This window comes from Musca vetustissima, unplaced genomic scaffold (genome assembly GCF_032173495.1).
Source record: "Musca vetustissima isolate MV318-11 ecotype Yass unplaced genomic scaffold, APGP_CSIRO_Mvet_v1 utg11625, whole genome shotgun sequence".
NCBI lineage: Eukaryota > Metazoa > Arthropoda > Insecta > Diptera > Muscidae > Musca > Musca vetustissima.
The window spans coordinates 558,330-585,877 of NW_026885638.1; the positions used below are offsets into that span (position 1 = coordinate 558,330).

Genomic DNA, 27,548 nt, shown 5'->3' on the forward strand with positions numbered 1-27,548 from the left:
TAATTCTACGCTTGGAAAATCACTTTCAAATATATGACTTCACAAAAGGTAATTGAGTCTATAGTGCAATGTCTCAATTTGCACATAACTTATGTGGCAGTTTTATTTTATTTAATTTATTTAAAAAATACAAAAAAGTATTTCACAAAAACATAATCCCAAAGTGTATTTTGGCTTGACCTCTTTAAATAATTAAATCGAATATACATTTGTTTAGTCATATTTATCCATTCCTTTTATTTTATATCGTCTTTGAGAGAAAAAATCAAAAAGTCATAACCCGTATATATACACTAACGTATTTATAAGCTATATATCCATTAGCCTTAACCCGTCAAACATTTGCACCCACATACGATACCTAGTCAACAAAATATGTATCCATAATTTAAGTGGCAAACAAGATTGAATATTCTGCGATTTTTTCTAATGCCATGGATCATTTGCTAATTGTGATTTTGCAAGTGACAAGGTCAATGGAAACCTGTCTTGAACACTTTCCAGTTACATTGTTGCAGTTATTGCTTACAACAGTTTGTTCAATTTGTTATTAACCTCGACCTCAATTAAAACAGATAAATTGTAAACTAATGGCAATAAAGGGTAATGACAACTTGCATGGGTCCATCTAGTCTTTTTAAACAAATGTCAAAAAAGATCCATATATCGGTCAAAAATTATTCTGATTTAAACAAATCAATATATTTCGGAAATCGAAATTTAATTGAACCGACAGCGTGGATATATTAAAAATCTTTAACAAATCCTTCAAATCCAAATTAGCATTTGTTTTTCAAGATTTCCTTAACATACTGCAAGGCTTCGAAAACTGCCAAAAATGCAGCCACAACCCACCATCAACAGAGTATTTATGTAAGTATGTCGCTGCAATTGTGTGCAACAATGGAATGTTGTTGTGTAGCATTTTTTATTACTTGGCTGCATTCGCCGACGCTGGTGATTTTTCACTTTGGGTTAGTTTGCTGCAGATTTTTCCACCAGATAACCTCATGACCAAGTAATAATGATGTCGTTCGCGGTATTGATGCAACAGGTAAATTATATATTACGACCTGTTGTCTCTCGGCGACTTTTTTCTCCATCTTCTTCTTCTTTTAATGTTCAAAATTTTATGTTTTTTTTTTGTTTCTCTTCAGTGTTCAGACAGACGGCCGATATATCGTACGATTGACTATTTTAGTGTTTATGTGACTGAGTGTGTGTGTGTGTGTGTGTGTGTGAATTTAAAAAGTACTCAAGTAAATGGAAAGTGACACTCCTTTCGCTTTCTGTAACGTCTTCGGTTGATGCCACAGACCACAAGCGGGCTTGCAGTCTTCCAAACAATACCACTACCAGCACCACCAACTCTAACCACCATCAGCAGTTTAATCGATTGCCATCAAACACAGGCGGTTATCAGGTTTATTCTTATGTCGGTGAATCTTCACAGGTTTTTGATTTTTTCTTGAGTTTGGTTTCTTATGTTTCAACCTGACTTAGTGGTTTTGGAACTTCCAATCTACAGGTGGTCGAAACGTCTTCCCTTGGATAAATAGGGAGTGAGAGTTTAACCACGGTGAAATTGCTAATAAATGTTAAGTTGTCATAATTGTGATTTTATGCAGTACTCGAGTGTGTGTATGTGTGTACTTATGCACATATAAATATAATTGAATGTTTTTATAGTTAAAATGGCCATTCAATGCTTCGTTATTGTAGGTATTTTGCAGTGAAATTTCATAAATAAAAGATTACTGTATTTACTGAAATATGGATTTTTGTGACATCCACCCGAACCGAAACGTGCAATTTCACAAATCCATGTTTGTGGATTGATTGATTATTTTCGCAAATTGTTATCACTGTAAATAACACAACACATGGTAGTACGCACGAAGTACTATTATGATAAAAAAATTCAAATTTTCCAATGAAAATATTATATGCTGCCAGGGATGTGGACCAATGTTAAAAATTTGGTCTATATTAAAAATATTTACTCCTTGGTGGACAATGCCATTTCTCCCCACTAATAAATAGTTGTTTTTATAAAAACAACAAACTGACATTCATCCTGACTATCTTGTAAACACGGAATCTTTAATTAATGAAAAATATGACATATATGTCAGATAAGGCAGGGTTTTTGAAAAATCGTACTAAAACGGCGAGAAAATTACTAAAAAGTACTAAATACAAATGTTATCATAACATTTGTGTTTGGCGAACCGGTGGAGGAAGAACTCTGAAATTTGGATTTATGGTCATTGATGTATCAAAGGGTTTTTTGGGATTCGAACTATAAGTATCCGAAAAGTACTAACATGTACTAAATTTATTACAATTTCGTAGCAGGTAAATGGGTAGTGCTAAAAACTTGAAATTTGCAAATCAAGGTTGCGAAGTAGGGCCGATATTAGAAGGTGGTTTTGGCAGTGTGTAGTCATGTATACGAAAAGTACTAAACGGTACTAAATTGGATACAATTTGAATTTTGGATGAACCAATAGAGCTGGAAGCCTGAAATTTGGTGTTAAGAATTGGTGTACGTAGGAAGTTTTGGAAATTTCTACTAATGTGTACTAAATTTGGTACCATTTGGACCGGTAGAGCTGGAACCCAGAAATTAGGAAATAAGATTATTGTTGGAGTGTGGAATTGGGGGTATGTAGTTTTGGAAAATTGTACTTATGGCTACTAAATGGTACTAAATTCGACACAATTTGGATTTAGAGCTGGAATAGTGAAAATTTCAAATTAAGATAACTTTTGGAGCGTAGAGTTGTAGTTATCAAAATTCGTACTTGGCATTTGATACAATTTAAATTTTAAGTGTATTACTGGTGAAAAAAATATTCTGAACATTTTCAATATGGGATTAAGCTTTTTATATCGCAAACAAAGGCCCTGCTTAAGTTTTCCAACCTGAGTGTAATTTAATATTTACAATAACATAGTCACTATTTGAACTTTCCAACCAAGGTATAAAAAATACGTTTTTAGTTGTTTTCAATAAAAAAACAATCATATGAGTAATGGTCAATTACTGTGGAAAATTTCAATTTTTTCCCCTATTCAAGAATATTATATTGAATTTGTACGTAATACAGTTGTTGCGGTAGTTACACCTTCAATTGTTGTAAAGCGGAATATCTTTTCTCGTAAACATAATTCCAAAGAAAGACACATCGCGGAAGAATCGTCGTTGCACTGTCCTAAAATAATAACACGGCAACAAACAAGTGTAATACTTTAAAAGTCGATTACATAAAATTCACACTTTTTATGACCACCGACAACAGTTGTCGTAGTTTTTTCTTTACAACAACAGTTATGGATGGAATCGTGTAGGCAAGAAGACAGGATATTTATCATTTTGTGCGAAGCGACAACTCAACGGCATGGGATGCTGTAACATTGCCGACAAGTTTTCTCATTAGGTGGTTATGCCCCGCCATAGGCATGAGGTATGGGCACAAGTGAAAGTTTTCACTTGTTATACGGTATCGTCGTCATCGGCGCAGCTTTATTGAAATCTAAACAAGAAAAAAAGTATCCTCTTTTTGGTGTTGCCACATACAGTGTTTACAAAGGAGGGCAATTTAAAAATAAAATAAAATTGAATTTCTACATAACGCAATTCTAAATAATGATATGTTTATAAAGATTAGGAAATTTTCACACAGCACAATTTCCCTATAACAAATTTTATCTATATCACCCCCAGAATTGGGTGTTTTGGAACCACTGTGTTTTACCTAACAGCGGTCATCATCGTTCGTCAACGCACCAACAAAGCAAATAAAAAAACAAACTCAAAACATGGCACATTGCCTTGTAAAATGAAATTTCACAAAACTGCAACATGTTGCGCACACGTTCGATTCCGTGCTCCATCCATGTTGCAGCTAGGCAATGTGGTTTGACCACATAACTCGCCATTACGATTGGGAGTATGTTTTGCAACAACAAGATGTCGTGCAACGTCTAGATATTTATGGCTATGACACGCCTTCAGGTTGACGTCGTTCGGCAAGTACCGTCCGCGGCAGCCGTTGTGCATGCCAATATCAAATACCAAGTGTTATAATAAATATGATGTATCTGCAATATAGTCATAATAGAGTTGTCCGGTCGAGATAGTTTATTTTTTTTCACAAATGAAAAAATATTTATGCAGTATAACCTGTACAACAAGGAGAAGATGAAGAAGTTCACTAACTATATTGGGTATTGGGGGACTTCCGTTAATTACCACTCTTGTGTTTTTTTTCTCGTAACACAAATTGACATCCCTATTGAGTCGATTGAGGAACTAATGTATAATAAAAATAAAATAAACACAAAATAAAATACCCCAGTTTGGTAAAATAATTATTTTTCAGTTTATTTTGTTGTTATTACGGCTGACTGCATTGCTCGCTCACCTATGGAGAAGTGGGTTAAATGGACAAACTCGAGTGCATTGCTTAAAGTTGAAATTAAAGTCGTCGTTCACTTGTAGTTGCTGTTGTTATTGTTGCTGTTGATCAAACAGGGTAGGTACTCTGCGTCTGTCACGTATTGATGCATGCGAATATCAAAGAGCCACTCGGAACTAGGAAGATATTCAGGTTTTAATTACTTAACCGTAACAAAACAAAAATGCAAAATTACAAATTTCAAGATGATTTTAGATATCGAGAAAATGATAAAGTAGAACACGTTTTTCTTATACCCTACGATGGTGGAGGGGAATCGTTTATTATAAATGCGATATCTGACCACATATATCAAAGGCCAAGTCTCATTCTATTCGGATCCTTTAGGAAATATTTGGTTGTATGGAAAACCCCCACCCCCATTAGCTAGCAAATTAAGGTGCACTATATTGAAGGCTTGTAACTTTGTAGAATGGCGGGCATGATTTCGGACAACTGGATTGTTCGAATCCAAAAATTCCAACGGCATTCGACGGCGGACCTATTTCATATTTTTGGAAATTTTTCTATTTTTGGCCACAAACCAAGTTAAAAAATAAGGAAGATCTTGACCGATTACATTTATCCAAGTTCATACGTATAGAATAACGTGTTAAAATTTGGAATGGATTAAACTATTAATTTTGAGCTATTTCGAAACATTTTTCATCAATCGAGAATGGGGGATCCCATTAAGACAAAGTATTTTTGCCGAAAAAATGTATATTACGACAGTTGACCGATTGACACAAATATGCGGTCTGTTCATTGTCATTGGATTGCTTCAAATTACATAAATAAATAAACTCCAAATTAAAGCCACAAAACAAATGTTTGCACGAAACTATTTACATAAACAGTCTTGTTGAAACGTGCCAAATTTTAGCGCCATTTGAGTCGTGTGTTTGTACAAATTATGTTGACACTGAAGCCGTTATAAACAAACAAACACACACGTACATATGTATGAATTTATACAGTTATTCGAATATGATTTCGAACATACATCTAATGCACTAAACTAAACAGACGCACACACACACACATAGCGACCGATATCTGGCAGGTGTCATATTTCGGCGCATTAATGCTATGTTTTATTTTTTCAATTAATGTTGTCTGTTGCTCAACATTTTTGTTGTTGTTGTTTATTTAGATATTTGTTTGCTGTTCGCTTATTGTGGCGTGCCATAATTCAAGTTTGACTAAGTCAAATGTAAATTCCAAAAAAAAGTAAAAACAACAACAAATTGTACAATATCTGCTGAGCCTTCATAATTGTGTGGAGTGAACTGAATGCCAGAAGTTGTTTAACCAGTATTGCGATTTACTTCTTACACATCGCAGCTGACCAAAATTGTGCCTTGTAATAGACAAATCCCGTAATTTACAAATCAGCGATGGACATACCCCAACACTCTGAGTGTTGGCTGTTTTTCGTGTGTTAAAATAATTAACAAATAAACTAAGAAAATTTACCAAAATTTTAGTTTCAAATTTCACTTTGTAATAGTAATAATAACAGTAGCAACAACAACAACAATTGTAATTTCAGCCAAAATTTTGACGAGTTGCGATTAAATGAAAATGTAATAATTTGTTGTTGTTGTGTTATTAGATTTTTGTTGTCGATATCAAACTCATAATAATCAATTATGACAACAATAGGGAATTATAACATTTTTGCGATGTAATAGCAAAATTTGTTTATTGCCTAATAAAAAAACAACAACACTGCCTACACAAATCTTGCGAAAGTTAAATATTTTTTCGCTTTATTGGTAAATAAAATTTGGAAGGAATTTAAGTGCTTCGTTATTACGTGAAAAAATTTTCTTATGTAAAAACATACCAGAAAATTTCTCTTGCTTGTGAACCAATATCAAAAAGAAATGTTGAAGAATTTAGTCGCCACGATCTATGAATCTGCACTTGGAATGTGCGCACGTTGTACAGAACAGGCGAGGTCTTCGCATTGTCGAATGTACTCAAGAAGTACAAAGTGGATATTATTGCCTTACAAGAAATGCGATGAAAAGGGACAGACGTAAATATATCACATGATTACGCAATGTTCTATAGCTGCCATGAAACGAGACACCAATTTGGATGCGGATTTATGGTTAAAAGGAGAATAAAAGACCTCGCCTCCAGATTCACTTCAGTAGATGAGAGAATTGCAATAATCCCTATAAAAGCGAAGTTCTTCTACATCAGTCTTATTTGCGTGCATGCTCCATCGGGAGAAAAGATGAACAGCATATGAACGCTGCCCTGGCCATGACATTAAAATTCTCCTAGGAGATTTTTAAGCAAAAAATTGGAAGGGAAAATATTTTTGGTCCTACCGTCGGAAAATTCATCCTCCATGAAGAAACAAAACAGCAGCGCCAGATTCAAGCGTCTCGATATACACAAGGCTACCTGGATTTCTCCCGATCAAGCAACGAGAAATCAAATTGATCATGTTGTGATAGATGGTAGGCATTCGTTCATTCAGTGTTTTAGACGTTCGATCGATTCGAGGAACGAATATCGCACCATTCTCGTGTAGAAGCCAAGGATCGCACTCGTCTTAATGTAGCAGCAAATATGCGATATAATGTAACACGGGCACTGGACGTCGAATAGTTACAAACACAACAGGTAGCAGAAGCCTACTCCGCTCACCTTACCCACTTGCTAGACGAAAGCACTCCTTGTCCCGATATCATCAAGAAACTCAAGGTACGATCAGGAGTGTGTTAATGCTACTAAGGTGAAAAACGCGGCGTACAGGGTAACCCCGCAAGCAGTAGCAACACGCAATGCGAGACAGAATTATCGGAAGAAAAGGAGAGAGGAAAAGCGTATTTTCAAAAGAAAGAACAACATAAACGTGAGCGTGAGCAAATAGAGATGTACAGAAGTCAGAATGAAGTTCGGAAATTTAACACTAAATCAAAGGCTTAACGCAAGCACATTATCGTATAGTGATGAAAAAGGAAGCCTGGTGACCGATACAGACAGCGTGTTGAGAATTTGGAAGGAGCATTTTGCAAAGCTTCTGGTATAAAATAGTAGAGGTGAAGAAGACACACCAGAACCAATAAGAGATGACGGTATAGATTGTATACCACCTAGCCAAGTTCAGGTCAGAATAGCAATAAATCGGCTGAAGAATAATAAAGCAGTTGGTGCCGATGAATTACCAGCCATTCTATTCAGCCGTTCAGATGATATGTGTCAATTATAGAGGAATTAGTTTCTTTCCCATCGCATATAAATATATATACATATAATGTCATATCAAGCGTGTTGTGTGAACAACTGAAGCCAATGATATTATTGGATCGTATCAGTGCGGCTTCAGACCTGGCAAATCCACTATAGACCAGATTTTCACACTGCGCCAAATCCTGGAAAGGTCCACGAAAAATACATCGACATATTCCACCTATTCGTCGACTACAACGCCGCATTTTCTTTTGGTACTAGTTTTTATAATAAGGTACCAGCCATAAAATTGTCATAGCTGCTGAATATTTACTGATATATAGAACACTAAACAAAAAGTGCCGAATCTTGCGCGTTATGCGTTACAAAATACGCTTGGAAAAATTATAGATATAGGTGCGATCATTATTCATTACATGGAAATAACGGCAGTATATATTTCGGGCCCGCCGAATTTAACGGCATTTTCACTTGTTTTCACCTCATATTTGCCTGTTCCAGAACCCGGAGAATCTTTTACTAGTCATAATGTTAATTAAATGCATTAGAGTATTCGATTTCAGAGTTCAACTCCTCAAAATTAATCGTATTCTCTCGATTTCTTTGTTAGTATAAATTACAGGAAATCTTTATTTTTAATATTTTCATCTTCCCTAAGGATAGTTATATCCAGAAAATTTCATGTATTGAATTATCCATTTAAAAAAGAAAGCAAATGGAATCATTATATGCTTAAAATACAACAAGAGTTTTTTTCATAAGTTTGACACACTTTTTTGCTTATTAACAACACGACACGGCTACATCAATTTAGTAAATTTTTATCGAAATTTAATCAATCGATACGAATGGATGCCTGAGGATATCTTTCATCGTTTACGACAAAATGCATAATATTTAAGAAAGCAAAGAAACGGTACATTTTCGTGCCAATTTTGAAAGATACAGTATATGAGATTGTCGTGGTTATTTAAAATATTAGGTTGTATAAAATTCTAAGACATCACATAAATAGCCAACATATCACAATTTTGAATTAATGTCAATTAATATATGCATTTGGTATTAAATGAAGAAATGAAACTTAAGTTTCTTCAATAAATAATCATCAATAATATATACAACACTTCCCGGTACATCGAAACCATAACGTAATTGAAATTTAATATTTTAATGTTGTATTTTTCGGTATATTTAAAATGCAATACCACCAAATTTATTGGTTACAATTTTTTTGTTATGAAATTTCATTTATGAGTTGAAGGTCATCTGACCCAGTTTTTTGTTGTTGCTGTTGTGGCGGTATCTGCAGACTGCACAAACAACCAACGAACGAGTCATTTGGCTTTAACTCAACTTTTGTTGTTAACTGTAACAAGGCAATGTTGTCTATGGGAACATTTAAATGTTTCAATGTATACCTTAGCTGCGGGTTGTGGGTTACACAGTTATACTTTTGGTCTGATCGCATAGAAACAAAAAAGCAACAACAAGAGATACCGGCTAAATTTCCCACGATTTTTTCATAAATGCAGAAATCCCCAAACAAAGTAAGCAAAGGAAAAGTTTTCTTAGTTGCAATGCATTTTGTAGGTCTATCGCTTTTATTTGTGTTGATAGCATAAATAGTAGTTGGAGTTTTAAAGAAAAATGTGAAATAAATTTGGACTATATATTATGACATGTAGTGAACATTGATTATATAACAATTTCTGGTGTAAAAATCTACGGCATAAGGCAGCTAACATTTATTCTCTTGAATACATGTCTGCGGTGTGAGGGACCGATTTACACAAAACTGAGATCTCACTATTTTAGTCTAAAGTCGGCTGACCTTGCAATATACGGACTGCCGACTTGAGACTAAAATAGTCGCTGGAATATACGGTGTATTTTTCGTGCACCATTTACATGAAATGGGACAGAATTATATAAGGAAGCTATATCTAAATCTCACCTGATTACAAGCTAGAGACATAGTGTCTCTTGTACACCTTTTACATGAAATCGGACGAATATATATAGGCAATATGGCCAATTTCTTAATATTCCATTTTCAAAAAATCTGTTTTTTTTTTGTTTTTGTGGCACATCAATGATTTTTGGTACACATATAGAGAAACATGTTCTGACTCCGAAACCGTTCGCGATCAAATTTTTGGCTGATGCGCGCAAAAGTTATCGAGGTTTTAATTTTGGGCACAAGAAAAAAATCTTAAAATTACGCCGTTGATATATATCTTCCTCCGTAAAATATGAATATGCAGATATTATAATAACCGCGAAAAACTTGCACATCTTCGTGAAATATGAGAAAAATAAAAAAATATAGGAGATTACATCAATATATTCATTATATTAATGACATACACACCTAAAAATTAATTTAAAAATATCTACATAATCTAAACACCATGATGAATCAAATGATATGAAAAAGACCGTGTAGCGGTTTGTAAATTACAGCGACAACAAAACAAGGAAAAATATTTGTTTTTGGTTCGAAAATTTAATGTCATCATATTTATTTTCTAATTTTATACAAGAAATTTCAGAAAAACATGTTGAGGTTATTCTGCTATTTTACCCGAATTTCGCCGAAAAATGGACATATATAATATTAATCACTTTTTGTGCATAAGTATAGGCCTTGCGTGTTATATCAAGGCCCTTCCGATAAATCTTGGAGTTCTATAAATAGGAATAAATCTTAAAATAAAATAATATTATGAAATATACGTTTTAAATTGCGTCTAAATCGCGTAATTCTCAAAATCATTTGATGTGCATGCGATTTCAAGGAAGTACTGAAGTTTATCTTCCAATCCATATATATTTTGCGAAATTTCATTTGACGGCTAAGATGTACTACATGTTGCACTGAAGTACCCAACAACTCGTAAAACGCGAATAATTTCCGAAAAGTCCATATGCTATTAACGCGCATCCGATTTCGGTGTGCACCCTAAAAAAATACATCGATCTATACCAATTTCAATGTGGTCCATTAAGAACCATCGATGTGCCAGCTCACAATATTTTTGAGATAAATTGGATACATCTCTCTTTCGGCTGACGTTTTTAAAGTTCTCTTTTCGAAAAAGATCAAACTCCGTATGAGGTCATTTATTGAAGCGGAAATGACCCACAGAAAACGCAAATAAATCCGCGATATTCTCAAAAACATTCTCAAAACATTTGCCAAATTTCGTGTTTTTGGAAGGCCAGTTCCCGCCGTTCTAGTAGATGGATTTTCACGAAGAAGATTTTATATCATCCGAAACGTAAAAAACTTTATTGATCGCGGGTACCCATATCATTCAGTTGACAGATCTAAAAATTTGGCCCGAAAAATAGGTTTTTTAGAAATTTGATCGCACAAAATTTCCACTTTCGGATGAGTATTACTCTGAAGCTGTGCATACTGCATACACAAAATACATATCAAATTACGCATATTCGAGACTACAATAATCTTATAATCGATTTTTAGAAATTCCTGTTTGCGTATTAAAGCTAGATGTAAAATTAAAAAAACACTCAAAATGTCAGCATCATTTAAAGGTAGAATCAGTTAAAATTTTGAAAAGTGATACATAAGGGGATTAGTCCCCATTTTGTTGGCTTCTAGTTTTACTTTGACACGAAGACCGTGAAATGAGTGGCTTAATCACAAATCGATAGAGAACATAAAAAAACTGGTTCGCCTCAACCACTTGTGTTCATATACTTAAGTAATTCCCGAGTTATAAAGGGATGAACCTCCGCTTCAGCTATGTTCAAAAATCAGTTTTTTTGTTTTTGTGGCACATCAATGATTTTTGGTACACATATAGAGAAAAATGTTCTGACTCCGAAACCGTACGCGATCAAATTTTTGGTTGATGCGCGCAAAAGTTATCGAGGTTTTAATTTTGGGCATAAGAAAAAAATTTTAAAATTACGCCGTTTATTATATTGACCAAAAACGTTGATATATATCTTCCTCCGTAAAATAAGAATATGAATATATTATCCTATGATCAGTTAAGTCCATTATCTGGATGCGCATCCTAATTATAAGAAAAATTCAAAAAACACCGAAAATCCGGCTTCAAAATGTCAGCATCTATTTTGGGTGGATCCATTGATTATATCGAAAAATCATACATTAGAACCATATTGTCCATGGGGTATTCTGCAATTTAGTCACTGATCACATGTGCGTGCGTTGTGTATTTTATCCACAAATCAGGAATGAACACAAACAAACTCATTGGCTTCAACACATTTTCACCCATTTTTTTACATTACCACTATCACAGCTTCCACCAAACTTATTATTTATTACCAATATTTTAAGATTTTGACAAGAACATTTCATTTTATAGAAATGAATTTAAATTATATGCAATATGTTCATATTTAGCGAGTTATAACCTTGCAAACCTCAGCTTCAAGGAATTTGAAAGATTTTTGTAATTTCCCATATATATATATGGCAATATTGTCAATTTTTTAACATAGCTGAAGCGGAGGTTCACCCCTTTATAACTCGGGAATTACTTAAGTATATGAACACAAGTGGTTGAGGCGAACCAGTTTTTTTATGTTCTTTATCGATTTGTGATTATGCCACTCATTTCACGGTCTTCGTGTCAAAGTAAAACTAGAAGCCAACAAAATGGGGACTAATCTCCTTATGTATCATTTTTCAAAATTTTAACTGCATTTACCTTTAAACGATGCTGACATTTTGAGTGTTTTTTTAATTTTACATCTAGCTTTAATACGCAAACAGGAATTTCTAAAAATCGATTATAAGCTTATTGTAGTCTCGAATATGCGTAATTTGGTATGTATTTTGTGTATGTAGTATGCACAGCTTCAGAGTAATACTCATCCGAAGGTGCGAATTTTGTGCGATCAAATTTCTAAAAAACCTATTTTTCGGGCCAAATTTTTAGATCTGTTAACTGAATGATATGGGTACCCGCGATCTATAAGGTTTTTTACGTTTCGGATGATATAAAATCTTCTTCGTAAAAATCCATCTACTAGAACGGCGGGAACTGGCCTTCCAAAAACACGAAATTTGGCAAAAAATGTTTTTGAAAATATCGCGGATTTATTTGCGTTTTCTGTGGATCATTTCCTCTTCAATAAATGGCCTCATACGGATTTTGATCTTTTTCGAAAAGAGAACTTTAAAAACTTCAGCCGAAAGAGAGATGTACCCAATTTATCTCAAAAATAGTGCGAGCTGGCACATCCATGGTTCTTAATGGTCCATGAAATCGGTATAGATCGATGTATTTTTTTAGGGTGCACACCGAAATCGGATGCGCGTTAATGGCATATGGACTTTTCGGAAATTATTCGCGTTTTACGAGTTGTTGGGTACTTCAGTGCAACGTGCGGCACATCTTAGCCGTCAAATGAAATTTCGCAAAATATATATGGATTGGAAGATAAACTTCAGTACTTCCTGGGAAGCGCATGCGCATCAAATGATTTTGAGAATTACGCGATTTACACGCAATTTCAAATGTATATTTATTAATATTAATTTTTTTTAAGATTTATTCCTATTTATAGAATTCTAAGATTTATCGGAAGGGTCTTGATATAATCCGCAAGGCGTATACTTATACACAAAAAGTGATTATTATTATATATGTCAATTTTCGGCGAAATTTGGGTAAAATAGCAGAATAACCCCAACATTTTTTTCTGAAATTTCTTGTATCAATTAAAAAAAATAAATATGATGACATTATGTTTTCGAACCAAAACCAAATATTTTTCCTCAATATCTTGTTTTGTTGACGCTTTGATTTAGAAACCGCTACACGGACTTGTGTGATTTTGATATCATTTGATTCACCATGGTGTTTAGATTATGTAGATATTTTTATATTAATTTTTAGGTGTATGTATGTCATTAATATAATGAAAATATTGATGTAATCTGCTATATTTTTTATTTTTCTCATATTTCGCGAATATGTGCAACTTTATCGTGATTATTATAATATATTCATATTCTTATTTTACGGAGGAAGATATATATCAACGTTTTTGGTCAATATAATAAACGGCGTAATTTTAAGATTTTTTTCTTATGCCCAAAATTAAACCATATATGGGCAATATTGCCAATTTTTTAATATTCCATTTTCAAAAAATCAGCTTTTTTGTTTTTGTGGCACATCAATGATTTTTGGTACACATATAGAGAAAAATGTTCTGACTCCGAAACCGTACGCGATCAAATTTTTGGTTGATGCGCGCAAAAATTATCGAGGTTTTAATTTTGGGCATAAGAAAAAAATCTTCAAATTACGCCGTTTATTATATTGACCAAAAACGTTGATATATATCTTCCTCCGTAAAATAAGAATATGAATATATTATATTAATCACGATAAAGTTGCACATATTCGCGAAATATGAGAAAAATAAAAAATATAGCAGATTACATCAATATTTTCATTATATTAATGACATACATACACCTAAAAATTAATATAAAAATATCTACATAATCTAAACACCATGGTGAATCAAATGATATCAAAATCACACAAGTCCGTGTAGCGGTTTCTAAATCAAAGCGACAACAAAACAAGATATTGAGGAAAAATATTTGTTTTGGTTCGAAAAAATAATGTCATCATATTTATTTTTTTTAATTGATACAAGAAATTTCAGAAAAAAATGTTGGGGTTATTCTGCTATTTTACCCAAATTTCGCCGAAATTGACATATATAATAATAATCACTTTTTGTGTATAAGTATACGCCTTGGGGATTATATCAAGACCCTTCCGATAAATCTTAGAATTCTATAAATAGGAATAAATCTTAAAAAAAATTAATATTAATAAATATACATTTGAAATTGCGTGTAAATCGCGAATTCTCAAAATCATTTGATGCGCATGCGCTTCCCAGGAAGTACTGAAGTTTATCTTCCAATCCATATATATTTTGCGAAATTTCATTTGACGGCTAAGATGTGCCGTACGTTGCACTGAAGTACCCAACAACTCGTAAAACGCGAATAATTTCCGAAAAGTCCATATGCCATTAACGCGCATCCGATTTCGGTGTGCACCCTAAAAAAATACATCGATCTATACCGATTTCATGGACCATTAAGAACCATGGATGTGCCAGCTCGCACTATTTTTGAGATAAATTGGGTACATCTCTCTTTCGGCTGAAGTTTTTAAAGTTCTCTTTTCGAAAAAGATCAAAATCCGTATGAGGCCATTTATTGAAGAGGAAATGATCCACAGAAAACGCAAATAAATCCGCGATATTTTCAAAAACATTTTTTGCCAAATTTCGTGTTTTTGGAAGGCCAGTTCCCGCCGTTCTAGTAGATGGATTTTTACGAAGAAGATTTTATATCATCCGAAACGTAAAAAACCTTATAGATCGCGGGTACCCATATCATTCAGTTAACAGATCTAAAAATTTGGCCCGAAAAATAGGTTTTTTAGAAATTTGATCGCACAAAATTCGCACCTTCGGATGAGTATTACTCTGAAGCTGTGCATACTACATACACAAAATACATACCAAATTACGCATATTCGAGACTACAATAAGCTTATAATCGATTTTTAGAAATTCCTGTTTGCGTATTAAAGCTAGATGTAAAATTAAAAAAACACTCAAAATGTCAGCATCGTTTAAAGGTAAATGCAGTTAAAATTTTGAAAAATGATACATAAGGAGATTAGTCCCCATTTTGTTGGCTTCTAGTTTTACTTTGACACGAAGACCGTGAAATGAGTGGCTTAATCACAAATCGATAGAGAACATAAAAAAACTGGTTCGCCTCAACCACTTGTGTTCATATACTTAAGTAATTCCCGAGTTATAAAGGGGTGAACCTCCGCTTCAGCTATGTTAAAAAATTGACAATATTGCCATATGTATATATGGGAAATTACAAAAATCTTTCAAATTCCTTGAAGCTGAGGTTTGCAAGGTTATAACTCGCTAAATATGAACATATTGCATATAATTTAAATTCATTTCTATAAAATGAAATGTTCTTGTCAAAATCTTAAAATATTGGTAATAAATAATAAGTTTGGTGGAAGCTGTGATAGTGGTAATGTAAAAAAAATGGGTGAAAATGTGTTGAAGCCAATGAGTTTGTTTGTGTTCATTCCTGATTTGTGGATAAAATACACAACGCACGCACATGTGATCAGTGACTAAATTGCAGAATACCCCATGGACAATATGGTTCTAATGTATGATTTTTCGATATAATCAATGGATCCACCCAAAATGGATGCTGACATTTTGAAGCCGGATTTTCGGTGTTTTTTGAATTTTTCTTATAATTAGGATGCGCATCCAGATAATGGACTAAACTGATCATAGGATTGTAGAACTCGTGATTTTGCTTCGTTTAGTGTATATCTCATAAATGTACTCACCGTAGCTTCTTTGCAATTGGGTTCCAAAGACGAAATTTGGTACCTTGAATGTGGGAAAAACTGCAAAAACTTATTTTGACAAATTCGCGTATATAATCGCGTTTTTCTTCGAATTGATTTCACATACATTCATTCTTGTGTTATCATATTCGCGAATCTGTGTGAAAATAGGTCAAAAATATATCGATACGCGAATAATATGTGTATTTTATCCATAATCGATTGAGGAGGCACATCCGCGGTTTTAACCGATCCTTTAAAAATAGGTGTCCTTTTGTGTATTTTTATAGGAGATTACTGAAATCGGATGCGCATAATAATCGTATGCACGTTGCGTGTTTTTTAGCCATTTTTAGAGTTTTTGCATAGTAAAGTGCATCGAGCGGCACACTTCGGCCGCTAAACGAAAAATTCATAATTATTGAAAGAGATTGATTCGGTTTATCCGAAAAACGCATGCGCATCAACTGGTTTCAACGAATACGCGAATTGCATCCTTTTTAATGTTGATCATTTTCATATACTGTAACTGCAATATATTTGGTCGTTTTTAAAGTCAAAACTCTTAACAATAGAATATACCGATTTTTAACAATCATCTAAAAGAATTTGCAGAAGAAAGCGTCGTATATTTTAGAAGATTAAGGAAAAACCGTATCCTCTTAACCATACTAAAAAATCGAAAATTCAAAATAAACAATAATTTATTTTATTTTCCGATATCTTCATGCTTCTATTTGTTTTTCGCGACCATTATACCGTATTTCAATGTGATTTGACAAGTATGCAAAAAAAAAAACAAATGTGTTTATCGATTTGTGAAGAAATTCGCGAATTACAACAAATAGGAATTCATTTCATTTATATTTGAAATACAAGATTTAAAATCGCTATAACTTTTGTGCGCAGCATCCGAATTAGTGAACGCGAACAGATTTCGCATCAGCATATTTTTCTTAACCTATGTACCAAAAATCATGAATGTGCTCGCAAAAAAAAATTTCCAAATTTTTTTAATGGAATTTTAAAAGAATTTTGTAATTTCTTATATATATATGGGAAATTACAAAATTCTTTTAAAATTCCATTAAAAAAAATTTGAAAAATTTTTTTGCGAGCACATTCCTGATTTTTGGTACATAGGTTAAGAAAAATATGCTGATTCGAAATATGTTCGCGTTCACAAATTCGGATGCTGCGCACAAAAGTTATAGCGGTTTTAAATCTTGTATTTCAAATATAAATTAAATGAATTCCTATTCGTTGTAATTCGCGAATTTCTTCACAAATGCTTAAACACCATTGTTATCTTTGCATACTAGTCAAATCACACTGAAATACGGTTTAATAGTCGCGAAAAACAAATAGAAACATGAAGATATCGGAAAATAAAATAAATTAATTTTTGAATTAAAACAAATGTTTTTTGGAATTTTCGATTTTTTAGTATGTTTAAGAGGAGACGGTTTTGCCTTAATCTTCTAAAATATACGACGCTTTCTTTTGCAAATTCTTTTAGATGATTGTTAAATATCGGCAGATTCATCTGATAAGAGTTTCGACGTCATTAATGGCTAAATATATTGCACTTACAATACATAAAAATTATCAATATTGAAAAGCTTGCAATTCGCGAATTAGTTGAAATCAGTTGATGCGCATGCGATTTTCGTATAAACCGAATCAATGTCTTTCAATAATTATTAATTTTTCGATGTTTAATTTAGCGGTCAAAGTGTGCCACTCGATGCACTTTACTATGCAAAAACCCTAAAAATGGCTAAAAATCACGCAACGTGCATACGATTTTTATGCGCATCCGATTTTAGTAATCTCCTATGAAAATACGCAAAAGGACACCTATTTTAAAAGGATCGGTTAAGAACCGCGGATGTGCCTCCACAATCAATTTTGGATAAAATATGCATATTATTCGCGTATCGATGTATTTTTGACCTATTTCCACACAGATTCGCGAATTTGACAATACAAGCATAAATGAATGTAAAATTAATTCGAAGAAAACCGCGATTATTTACGCGAATTTGTCAAAATAAGTTTTTGCAGTTTTTCCCACATTCAAGGTACCTATATCCGCCGTTTTATTGGACGGAATTCAACATGGATGGGCTCATTAGATCCGCCACGTAAAAAAACTAAAATCACGCGGGGTTCCACGGAATTTGAATGGACTTTCTTAATTTAAGACTCAAAAAATATGTTTTTTATAAAAATTTACGCACCAAATTTTCGTCTTTGGAACCCAATTGCAAAGAAGCTACAGTGAGCACATTCATGAGATATACACTAAACGAAGCAGAATCACAAGTTCTACGATCCTATAATTAGTTTATTCTATTATCTGGATGCGCATCCTAATTATAAGAAAAATTCAAAAAACACCGAAAATCCGGCTTCAAAATGTCAGCATCCATTTTGGGTGGATGCAGTGATTATATCGAAAAATCATACATTAGAACCATATTGTCCATGGGGTATTCTGCAACTTAGTCACTGATCACATGTGCGTGCATTGTGTAGTTTAGCCACAAATCGGGAACGAACACAAAAAAACTCGTTGGCTTCAACACATTTTTACCCATTTTTTTACATTACCACCTCCACAGCTTCCACGCAACTTATTATTTATTACCAAAATTTCAAGATTTTGATAAGAACACTTCATTTTATAGAATTGAATTTAAATTATATGCAATATGTTCATATTTCGCGAGTTATAACCTTGCAAACCTCAGCTTCAAGGAATTTAAAAGATTTTTGTAATTTCCCATATATAGTCTCATTTGAATCTTTTGTGCATCATTTAAGTAAAATCGGGCGTAAATATTTAGGGTAGATATAACTAAATCTGAAACTATTCTCATCAATTACAATAGGATGTAATATACTTAAAAAAGGAATAAAACTGAGAATTAACACTACAATCGAATAATAAGGTTGTGTTTTACTTTCTCACTTTTACAATGGGTTTATCTTGCTTCCTTTTGCATGTTAACAACATATACTCTAAGACCGCGTATCGCATTATGGTGTATGGTATACAAAAAAAATATTTTCAAACATAGATAAAAAAAACACATTCTTCTATAAAGGAAACTGGTAACCTTTTAACACCCTCATTTTAATATTCCCAATAAAATTCCTGCAGATACAATTAAACAAATGGCCATTGAAATGCCAAAACATTTGGTGTGCTTACCTTTCGGCATACCGCATGGTCCTTTGGTACGTGAATTATCCAAAAAATCTAAATCGTATTTTCGTGCAGGTGGATATGTTAGCGCCACATGTGCGGAGGTAATGTGCATCAGGCAACAGAGGTATACACTGCAAATGGCCAAAAATGTTGGCCAACTTTGTGGTGATTTTCGTTGTTTTTGTTGGCGTTGTAAGCGGTGTGGCCGCGCCAGTGGCTGATCATTATTAACAGCCATGTTATTTGTTTGTTTGGGTTTTTTTGGTGGTATTGCCCAATTTAGTTCGTTGTTGCACCAATCAGATTTCAATGGGTGTCAGTGTGTTGAACAAAAATTTATATATCTGTTTAATTTCAACTTATTTTTCAAAAATTTCCAATTTACTTTTCTATTTTCTGTTATAATTTCAAATAATTTTGTATTTATTTTACATTTATTTTAATATCGGATAACGATCACATGTCAAAAATAAACATTTCTCTGAATTAATAATTTACACTTATTGTTGCACTTTTTTGTTGGAAAATCAGGTTATTGGATTTCTGCAATGAAGGCACTTTGGTATTTGACCTAAAACGAAAAATAATAGTAAACGGGGTATTAAGCATAAAATGAAAGTATCAATATTAAAAGTAAGTATTTTAAGCTAATCATAAGTATGAAAGTATATTGAATAAGCACATTTTATATATATATATATATATATATATTTATGAACAAGTTGCCAAACTTAACACTAAACTTAGATTTGAGAAACGAAAACATAACTTATAGGCATTTTTCAGAAATGTAAATATAATATTTTAAAAACAGTATATTTTTATATAAAACGTAGACCACTTTACATGATTTGGAAAGAGTGGTTAAACCTTCGATGCAACAAAAAACGAACGCAATCTTTATATAGGCGATATTACTAATACGTGAAGCTATTTATGAGGATATACCTAAAGATAGGCTCAAATTGATTACTACGGGTAGGAATATTTGGAATGACCCTAAACACTTGAAATACCGAAAATTGAATTTTATCATTTTATGAGGGATATGCCTATATGCGGCATTGTATCTCGATAAATACAGACATACCGAAGCGGACTTAGAACTGCATACCTTGTTGGATTCAAATCAGGGATGGTCCTTGTGACGAATGTTTAAATTTTCGACTGTCAAAAAGATGTAAAAGTCGAAAACGTCATATACCTGTATAAAAAGTAATAAATGTAGTAAACGTCATTTATTTTAATATTATTACCATATACAGTTATTTTAAGAATATATATTATTTTTAAATATATCTGAGTATTCCTTACTGGAACTGATACACAATTTTAAACTTTTTGGAGAAGAAAATTTTGAAGTTTGATATGAATTTGAGCAAAGCATAAGTAATTTCCAAATTGTTTAATGGAAATAGCTATTTTTTTAAAAACCTAATGCTGTTGGGTGGGTTGCCGACGTTTCTGACGTATGCATTATACGTCGGAAATGTATGTCATTTACATCACTGTTTCTAACGGACCATCTCTGATTTAAACTAATTATTTGAATTACGGAAAATTTCTATGGAGACAACACCAACACGCAAAAACAAAATAATGAATTATTTTAATAAAAAATGGGGCTACACCAAAAAGTGGTCGAATATTTTTCGATAGGAAAATTTTATTATCACATAATTACCTTGTGTGTTCAAAATCCTCAAAATATCGACATTTTGGGGATGTCGATATATATGAATTGGACCAATGTTTATAATTTTTGGCAGAAGATTTGATTCCCAATAAGGACCCGAAATACCTCATTGCAGCTATTTTGGTTGAAAACCATACTAAAAATTCCCCAAAATACCGAAAATTGTTGTGTATCGTAATATGGGGGATATTCCTAAATGTGGACCGACAAGTACTCACTGTGAATATCAAATGCCAGTCAAAATACCAAAAATTAGGGATATCGAGAAATAAAATCAATATTCATAGTTGTTGATTGGAAGATTTGGGGCTTAATGAATGCCCAGCTAATTCGGTGTAAAAAATTGACAAAAATCCTTAAAATATCGCAAATTTGGAGGTACAGTGAGGGTAACCGCAAATTTTTACCGATATAGCCCATCTTTAAACTTGACCTGACTGCAAACCAAAAACAACCCTATGCAAAATTTTAGCACCCTCTATATCTATTCATTCAGAAGATGTCTTAGAATTTTACCCGAATCAATAATATATGTACTTTATAGAGTCGCAAATGTTTATATCGATTAGTTAATGTTTAGAAATATATATTTCCGATCACTCGGTTTCAAAAATCACGATAGAGATCGAAATATTTTAGATAGATACATTTAACGAAACTGGCCCCAGATATTTTGATTTTTTGCCACATTTTATTTATTTTAATGACCCAGAGCACATTTCCTGTAATTTGGCTTTTCGGATTCTTGGTTCGATCCTATACAGATCCATGTTTTGGTATCAAAAAAAGGTCCCATCCCATGTTTGGAAGGTTCTAGCCCGATTTCCAATCTAAGTGTCTGCAATTTGGTTTCTCATTTTTACGGAGGAAAAACAATAATTTCTGGTAGGCAATTTGACAAAGGACCGTAGGCATTTCGAATGAATGGAGATTGTAAAAAGTTCGTTCTGACGTTTTTTACTCCACTCTACTACTTTCGATAACTATGTGACATTCGAAATTAATATGAAAACTATTATTTATGATATACATACACAAATAATTATGGGATGCATCCTTCTTAAACGAAGTAACAAACAATTTTTAAGGGTCAAGTCGTTGTTGTGCTGTCATTTATAAACTACATTGTATACAACATACGTTTATACATTGCAGTCATCAGCATATAAGCTACAGCTTGACATAATGCATTGCCGCTTTGGGGGACGACAACCATGACAGACACTCGAACTTTAACCGATTTGTTTGTTGTTAGTAAAACAAAGCTCATGAATGTCCGCCACATCAATTGTCATAATTCATTATTCAATAAAAATTTATAAAAGATAAAATCCAAAACGAAAATAACGAGTTTATTGACCACCTTTATTTGTGTTTTGTCTATTTGTCTCCCATGAATAGTGCGGAACACAATGTGAATCTCTTGAAGACATACATACTTACAAATAATACTTTTTTGCTCAACAACTTGTTTTAAATCTCCGTGTGAAGTCATATGTATGTATGTGCATATGTATTTCAAATTTCAGTTATTCCCTTCAATAATTTGTCAACGTCATTCATCATTACTCTCTGTCATCATCATCACCTGTCATTCACGATGACAATAGCGGGAATTTATATAACATAATACCAACGTCTGTCAATATTTATGTTAACAATTAATTCCATACATAAATAATAAAAATGTTTGGAAATGTTAGTAATTGGAGGTAATGCCTAATTTTTAAGCCAACTTCGAAGAAACTTTTTGTTCATCAAATCAATTTTTTGAGAGAAATAAAATATATAATGTCATGCTTAGGGCATCTGAATTGGCCCAACATATTTTTAAGAAGTCTATGTCAAGACCGAATCTGGAGCCTTTAGGACCATTTCTACTTCTATAACATTAAAAATAAAATCTCACATTAATCTATTGGAGTATTCGTTTCGATTCAAACTTTTCACGTTGTAACTTTTTAATCGAAACTAGACGAAGTTCAAAGGTTATTAAAATTTTAAAAATTATTCTTATATTATATTATTCTTATAAAGATGGACATTACTAAATCGATATAGAATTTTATTCTAATCAGGGATTTATATAAATTATTCTGATTGCAACAAATATCTCGATGGAAAATTTAATTTGTTTCAGACAACAGCAACTCCCTTAATATAATTTCAAGGGAAAATCAAATTAAATCCTGTTGCATATCCCCAAGGGAAACATTTTCTTCTATATATACAAAACCATAAAAAATCAGTGCACTACATAGTATAGATGTTTTTCTTCTCTAATGTTTTGGTTCCGTTTACTATTCCACACATTCACAATAATTTCGCTAATTTAAAATAACGGCAAAAAAATCTAAACCACAATGACTCCTCTATTACCGCATCTAATTTTTTGTTATGTGTTTTATTTTTTTCTCTCTTTTTTGGAGGCAGATTTGACCTTCGACGCAATGGGGCCAAGAAATTGCATTAATTTACTTACCCACTGTCCGAGTGTAGAATGTTAAGTAATTTATAACGCTTTGCTTTAATGTTTAATGGGTAAGACTTTGTCGTTCGTTTTGTTTTCCTATGGCCATCGTCAACTTAATTAACTTCATTTTAGACAAGGTCCACAACAAAAAAAATAAAATAATTAAAATTGGCCAGCAGTTTGTCATAGCCAAAATACAGACAGACATAACAAAAATAAATAACAAAAGTCGTAAAACAACAAGCTACAGAGCTATTTCATATAGCTTGCTCCCTTCAAAGACACCTTCGTTGCCTTCTAACGGCAAAGTAATGGTCCAAATGGCGATCATAAAACACCTGAAATGTGCACGTGTTTTTTGTATTTTGCTTTTTTTGCCACAATGTATTCAGCACTCAAATGTGGAAACAATGGAGCAATGCATTTGTATCCAAACTGCATACATGGATCTCTGAATATCAATTCCCTTCGATTGTAACGATAAACTGGTTTGCAAACGATCATTCAGGAGAAAATGGCAGCTATTAAAATAAGAAACGGAAATCTCAAATATTTGAAATAGTTTCGAAGCCCACAGTAAAGTAAATGACACAATGTTGCGATAGCAAATTATTGTGATTTCAGTTCAATTAAATATTTTTCTCAAAAGGCAATATTTTATATGAAAACAGATACCGGTCAAATTGTTGATCCCAAATATGTAGCTCAGTCGTGTGTGTATTTGTGAATTACACATTATTTCGACAATGTCGTGGCACTGACCTGGTGAAATGCACCCTTGTACCTCCATATATCAATCGTACTTCTAATTTCACTAAATTTATTACCACCTAGAACCACAAACCCTTTGGTACTTTATTTTTACTATGTGGGTCACATTCCAAATTTTAGATTTTCAGCTCTTTCCGTTACCCAAATCCAAATTGTTCCAGATTTAGTGTATTTAGTACTTATTGTACACATAAATTCGAATTTCTAAAGTTGTCTCTATACCTCAATCGTACACTTCAACAGCATTCTAAATAGGATAGGGTTGGAATCCCAAATTTGGAATTTAGATTACTGTTGAAATTTATGATTGAGGTATGGAGACAATTTTGGAAATTTGAATTTATGTGTAAAATTAGTACTAAATACACTAAATTTGGAACAATTTGGATTTGCAATGTGTACCAAATTCGGGCTTTAGTCGTTTCGATTTGGCAACAACGCTCTAGCTTTTATATATAGTACATAATCTCAATCTGAGCCGATGAATGTAAAGAACAAGATACAATAAAAGAGGCCTTTTAAACGTGAAGATGACAATTTTGTTCTTTTAATAAAAATTCTACAAATTTTACAAAAAAATGTAAGACACGATATCCTATCAACATTGTAATAATAACACCTATAAATTTGACTTTTGCAAGCGTTACAAAATTAAAGAAACGAAAACAAAGAGCTTAAAAACAACAATAAACCATAATAAATCCAGCAACAACAACAACATACTACACTACGATATTATAAAGTTAGACAATAGTCCACCATGAATGGGCTTAGGCGCTTTTCGACAACTTTAAGGTGGAAAAAAAATATTTCTTCAAAACGCAACGAAAACAACAACACCAACAAATAATACAAACAAATAAAAATCCCAAAACCAGTTGAACGGCATTCTTTTCAAAGACTCGTAGTGTACCCGAGTGCGCTGAAGTGAAGTTTAAATGGTTATGTTTTTCAAAATGAAAAAAAAACAACCGTTCGAAGTATGAGTCCGACCGTAGCATTGGAAGGTTGTTTGGTATGACAGTGAGTGTGGATATTTGGTGGTGTGGTGTAGTGTCTCTCCCTGCCTTCTCATTTGACAATTACAATTTTTTTAATGTCTCCTCACAACTTTATTTTACGACAACGCCAAAGAAACAGGTGTAGGTCCCTCCTCACACCTCGGAAATGATCGTATCGCATTACCGATACGAGAAAGTAAATGTTCTTAGCCACAAACGAAATCGTTCGCCACCATCGCAATTAATCTCTTGGCCACAAACGAAAACAAGCTGCAGCTATTTTAATTGGTGATAGGTCAGTTTACATGCCATGGAATGCCTGTTTTATTGGCTGGTCTAAGTTAGGTTTTTTTACTATTATTGTGCGCGAAAGTTGTTCTGGCCATTTGCGTATTAATTCGTGCTTAGAGGAGGAGAGGCAGGCACAAAAGCAGGAATACACAAAACTGTCGTTGTTGTTTTGTGAAGTCATACATTGTTGCATTTCTGGTAATAGTTTTGTTTTTCAATTAAATGTAAATGGGGTACTTCTTTTTGGCCAACCTTGTATGATAAATCTTCATGAATGCAAACAATTTATTTAGACACAATTCTGGTTTACAATTTATTTTCGAATTAACAAATTGTATACATAAATAGTTTAGCGAAAGGAACGAATTTAAATGATGAAATTAATGTAAAAAGGTACCAAAAATTTTGCCGTCATTTTATAGTAATTCTATAATAACTGTAACTTTAAAAAATAAACCAAAAATACTCTAGTAGACTAGAAGTGCTAAACGTACTCAGTACGATTTGACGTACTACCATGTGTTGTGTTGTTTACATTATCTTGAAAATCAGATAAAAAAAAAACGATTGGAGTTACATCGCATGTATATAAATATCATATGGTGTATACAGTCGCCCACACTTGTAGTACTTAGTTCATCAAATTTGTAAAACAAATTTTGAAATTAGTGGAGCAGAAAAAAAAAGTTTAAAAAAGGTTAGCTCTAATTGTTTTTATATTTGAGTGGTGAAATTGTGTTATTTAAGGAATAAAAAAAATTAGCTGCGGAGTCCTGCGGTCCTATGAGTTATTTAACTTTTTTGGTGACCATCTTATGAAAAAATATGGCATATTCACGAAATGGTTAGAAGCGAATAGTCCAATATGTTATGTATACAATTAAATGAGTTGTTGAGGGTCAAATAGGAAGGAGAAGATGGATTCAGAACATAGTAATAATACAATATTTTACATAAAATATGCAATTGAGTGGTAAACACGTTATTCGAAGCGGAGATATGGGAGAATTGGTTTTAAAATATAGCTTATAAATAAATTATTAGTCAGTTTGAAGATTATACTTATTTAGCAGATTATTTGAGACATAATCTTATAATCTAAATTTAGAGGTCACACATGAATTACCTTTGTGAAAAGTTCATACAGAAAAATATTTGTTCATGGCATGGGATATGCAAAGTGCAGTACAATACCTTTAGAGCGACTTTCACAAGATGCTAACAAGTCATGCGAACAAATAATTAGTAGCAGCCCGAACTTTTGTTAAAGCCGAGTTAAATAAGGATTTTATTTAGTATTTTATATTACAATCCGACCTTGTAATATCCTTAAACAGCCATAAAGTAAAGGCCCGAGATTATAATGTGGATGATACTAAATCGTACATTTGGGAAGACAATATATATATATATATCTGATGTGTGTTTTCAAAATGTTGTGAATGATAAAAAAGTAATTTATTAGTTATTAAAGGATATCAAATATTTGTTATATTATAATAAAAATAACAAAAATAAAACTACTATACTTAATTTAGCTGCATATAACGATTTTATAGTACAGAAAGTTAAATTTGTAGGGACTTTTGGTATGGTAGGTACCTGTAACAACTAAATTACAACACCTATTACTGTCTTCGCCTAAATTAGATGTAATTTGGACGAAGACATGAAAATTTTCCTGGAATTTGGATGAATATAAACTATATAGGTCCAAAAATCGGATTTTTCAAGACCCTTTGTATGGGAGGTATATCAAATCTTGGTCCAATCTACCCAGTTTTTGGTCCGTTGCTTTATAGGCATAAGTAAATGAAAATTGTCAATTTTCATTGAATTTGGTTGAATATTAAAGATTTTATAGCCCAAAATAGTAAAATTATCAAGACCCTTTGTATGGGAGGTATATCAAATCTTGGTCCGATCTACCCAGTTTTTGGTCAGTTGCTTTATAGGCCTGATTAAATGTAAATTGC

General features: G+C 32.8%; 1 protein-coding gene across 2 annotated transcripts in view; it reads right to left on the minus strand.

The window, feature by feature from the left end:
* The window catches only part of LOC133332863 (uncharacterized), a 48,678-nt gene extending 29,151 nt beyond the window's left edge, over positions 1-19,527 (minus strand). For both annotated transcript variants that reach the window (XM_061541233.1, XM_061541234.1), the window contains exon 1: positions 19,344-19,527. In XM_061541233.1, the coding sequence (XP_061397217.1) occupies positions 19,344-19,452 (109 nt within the window). In that variant the 5' untranslated portion in view covers positions 19,453-19,527. The remainder of the gene's footprint in view (positions 1-19,343) is intronic.
* Positions 19,528-27,548: the final 8,021 nt, after the last annotated feature.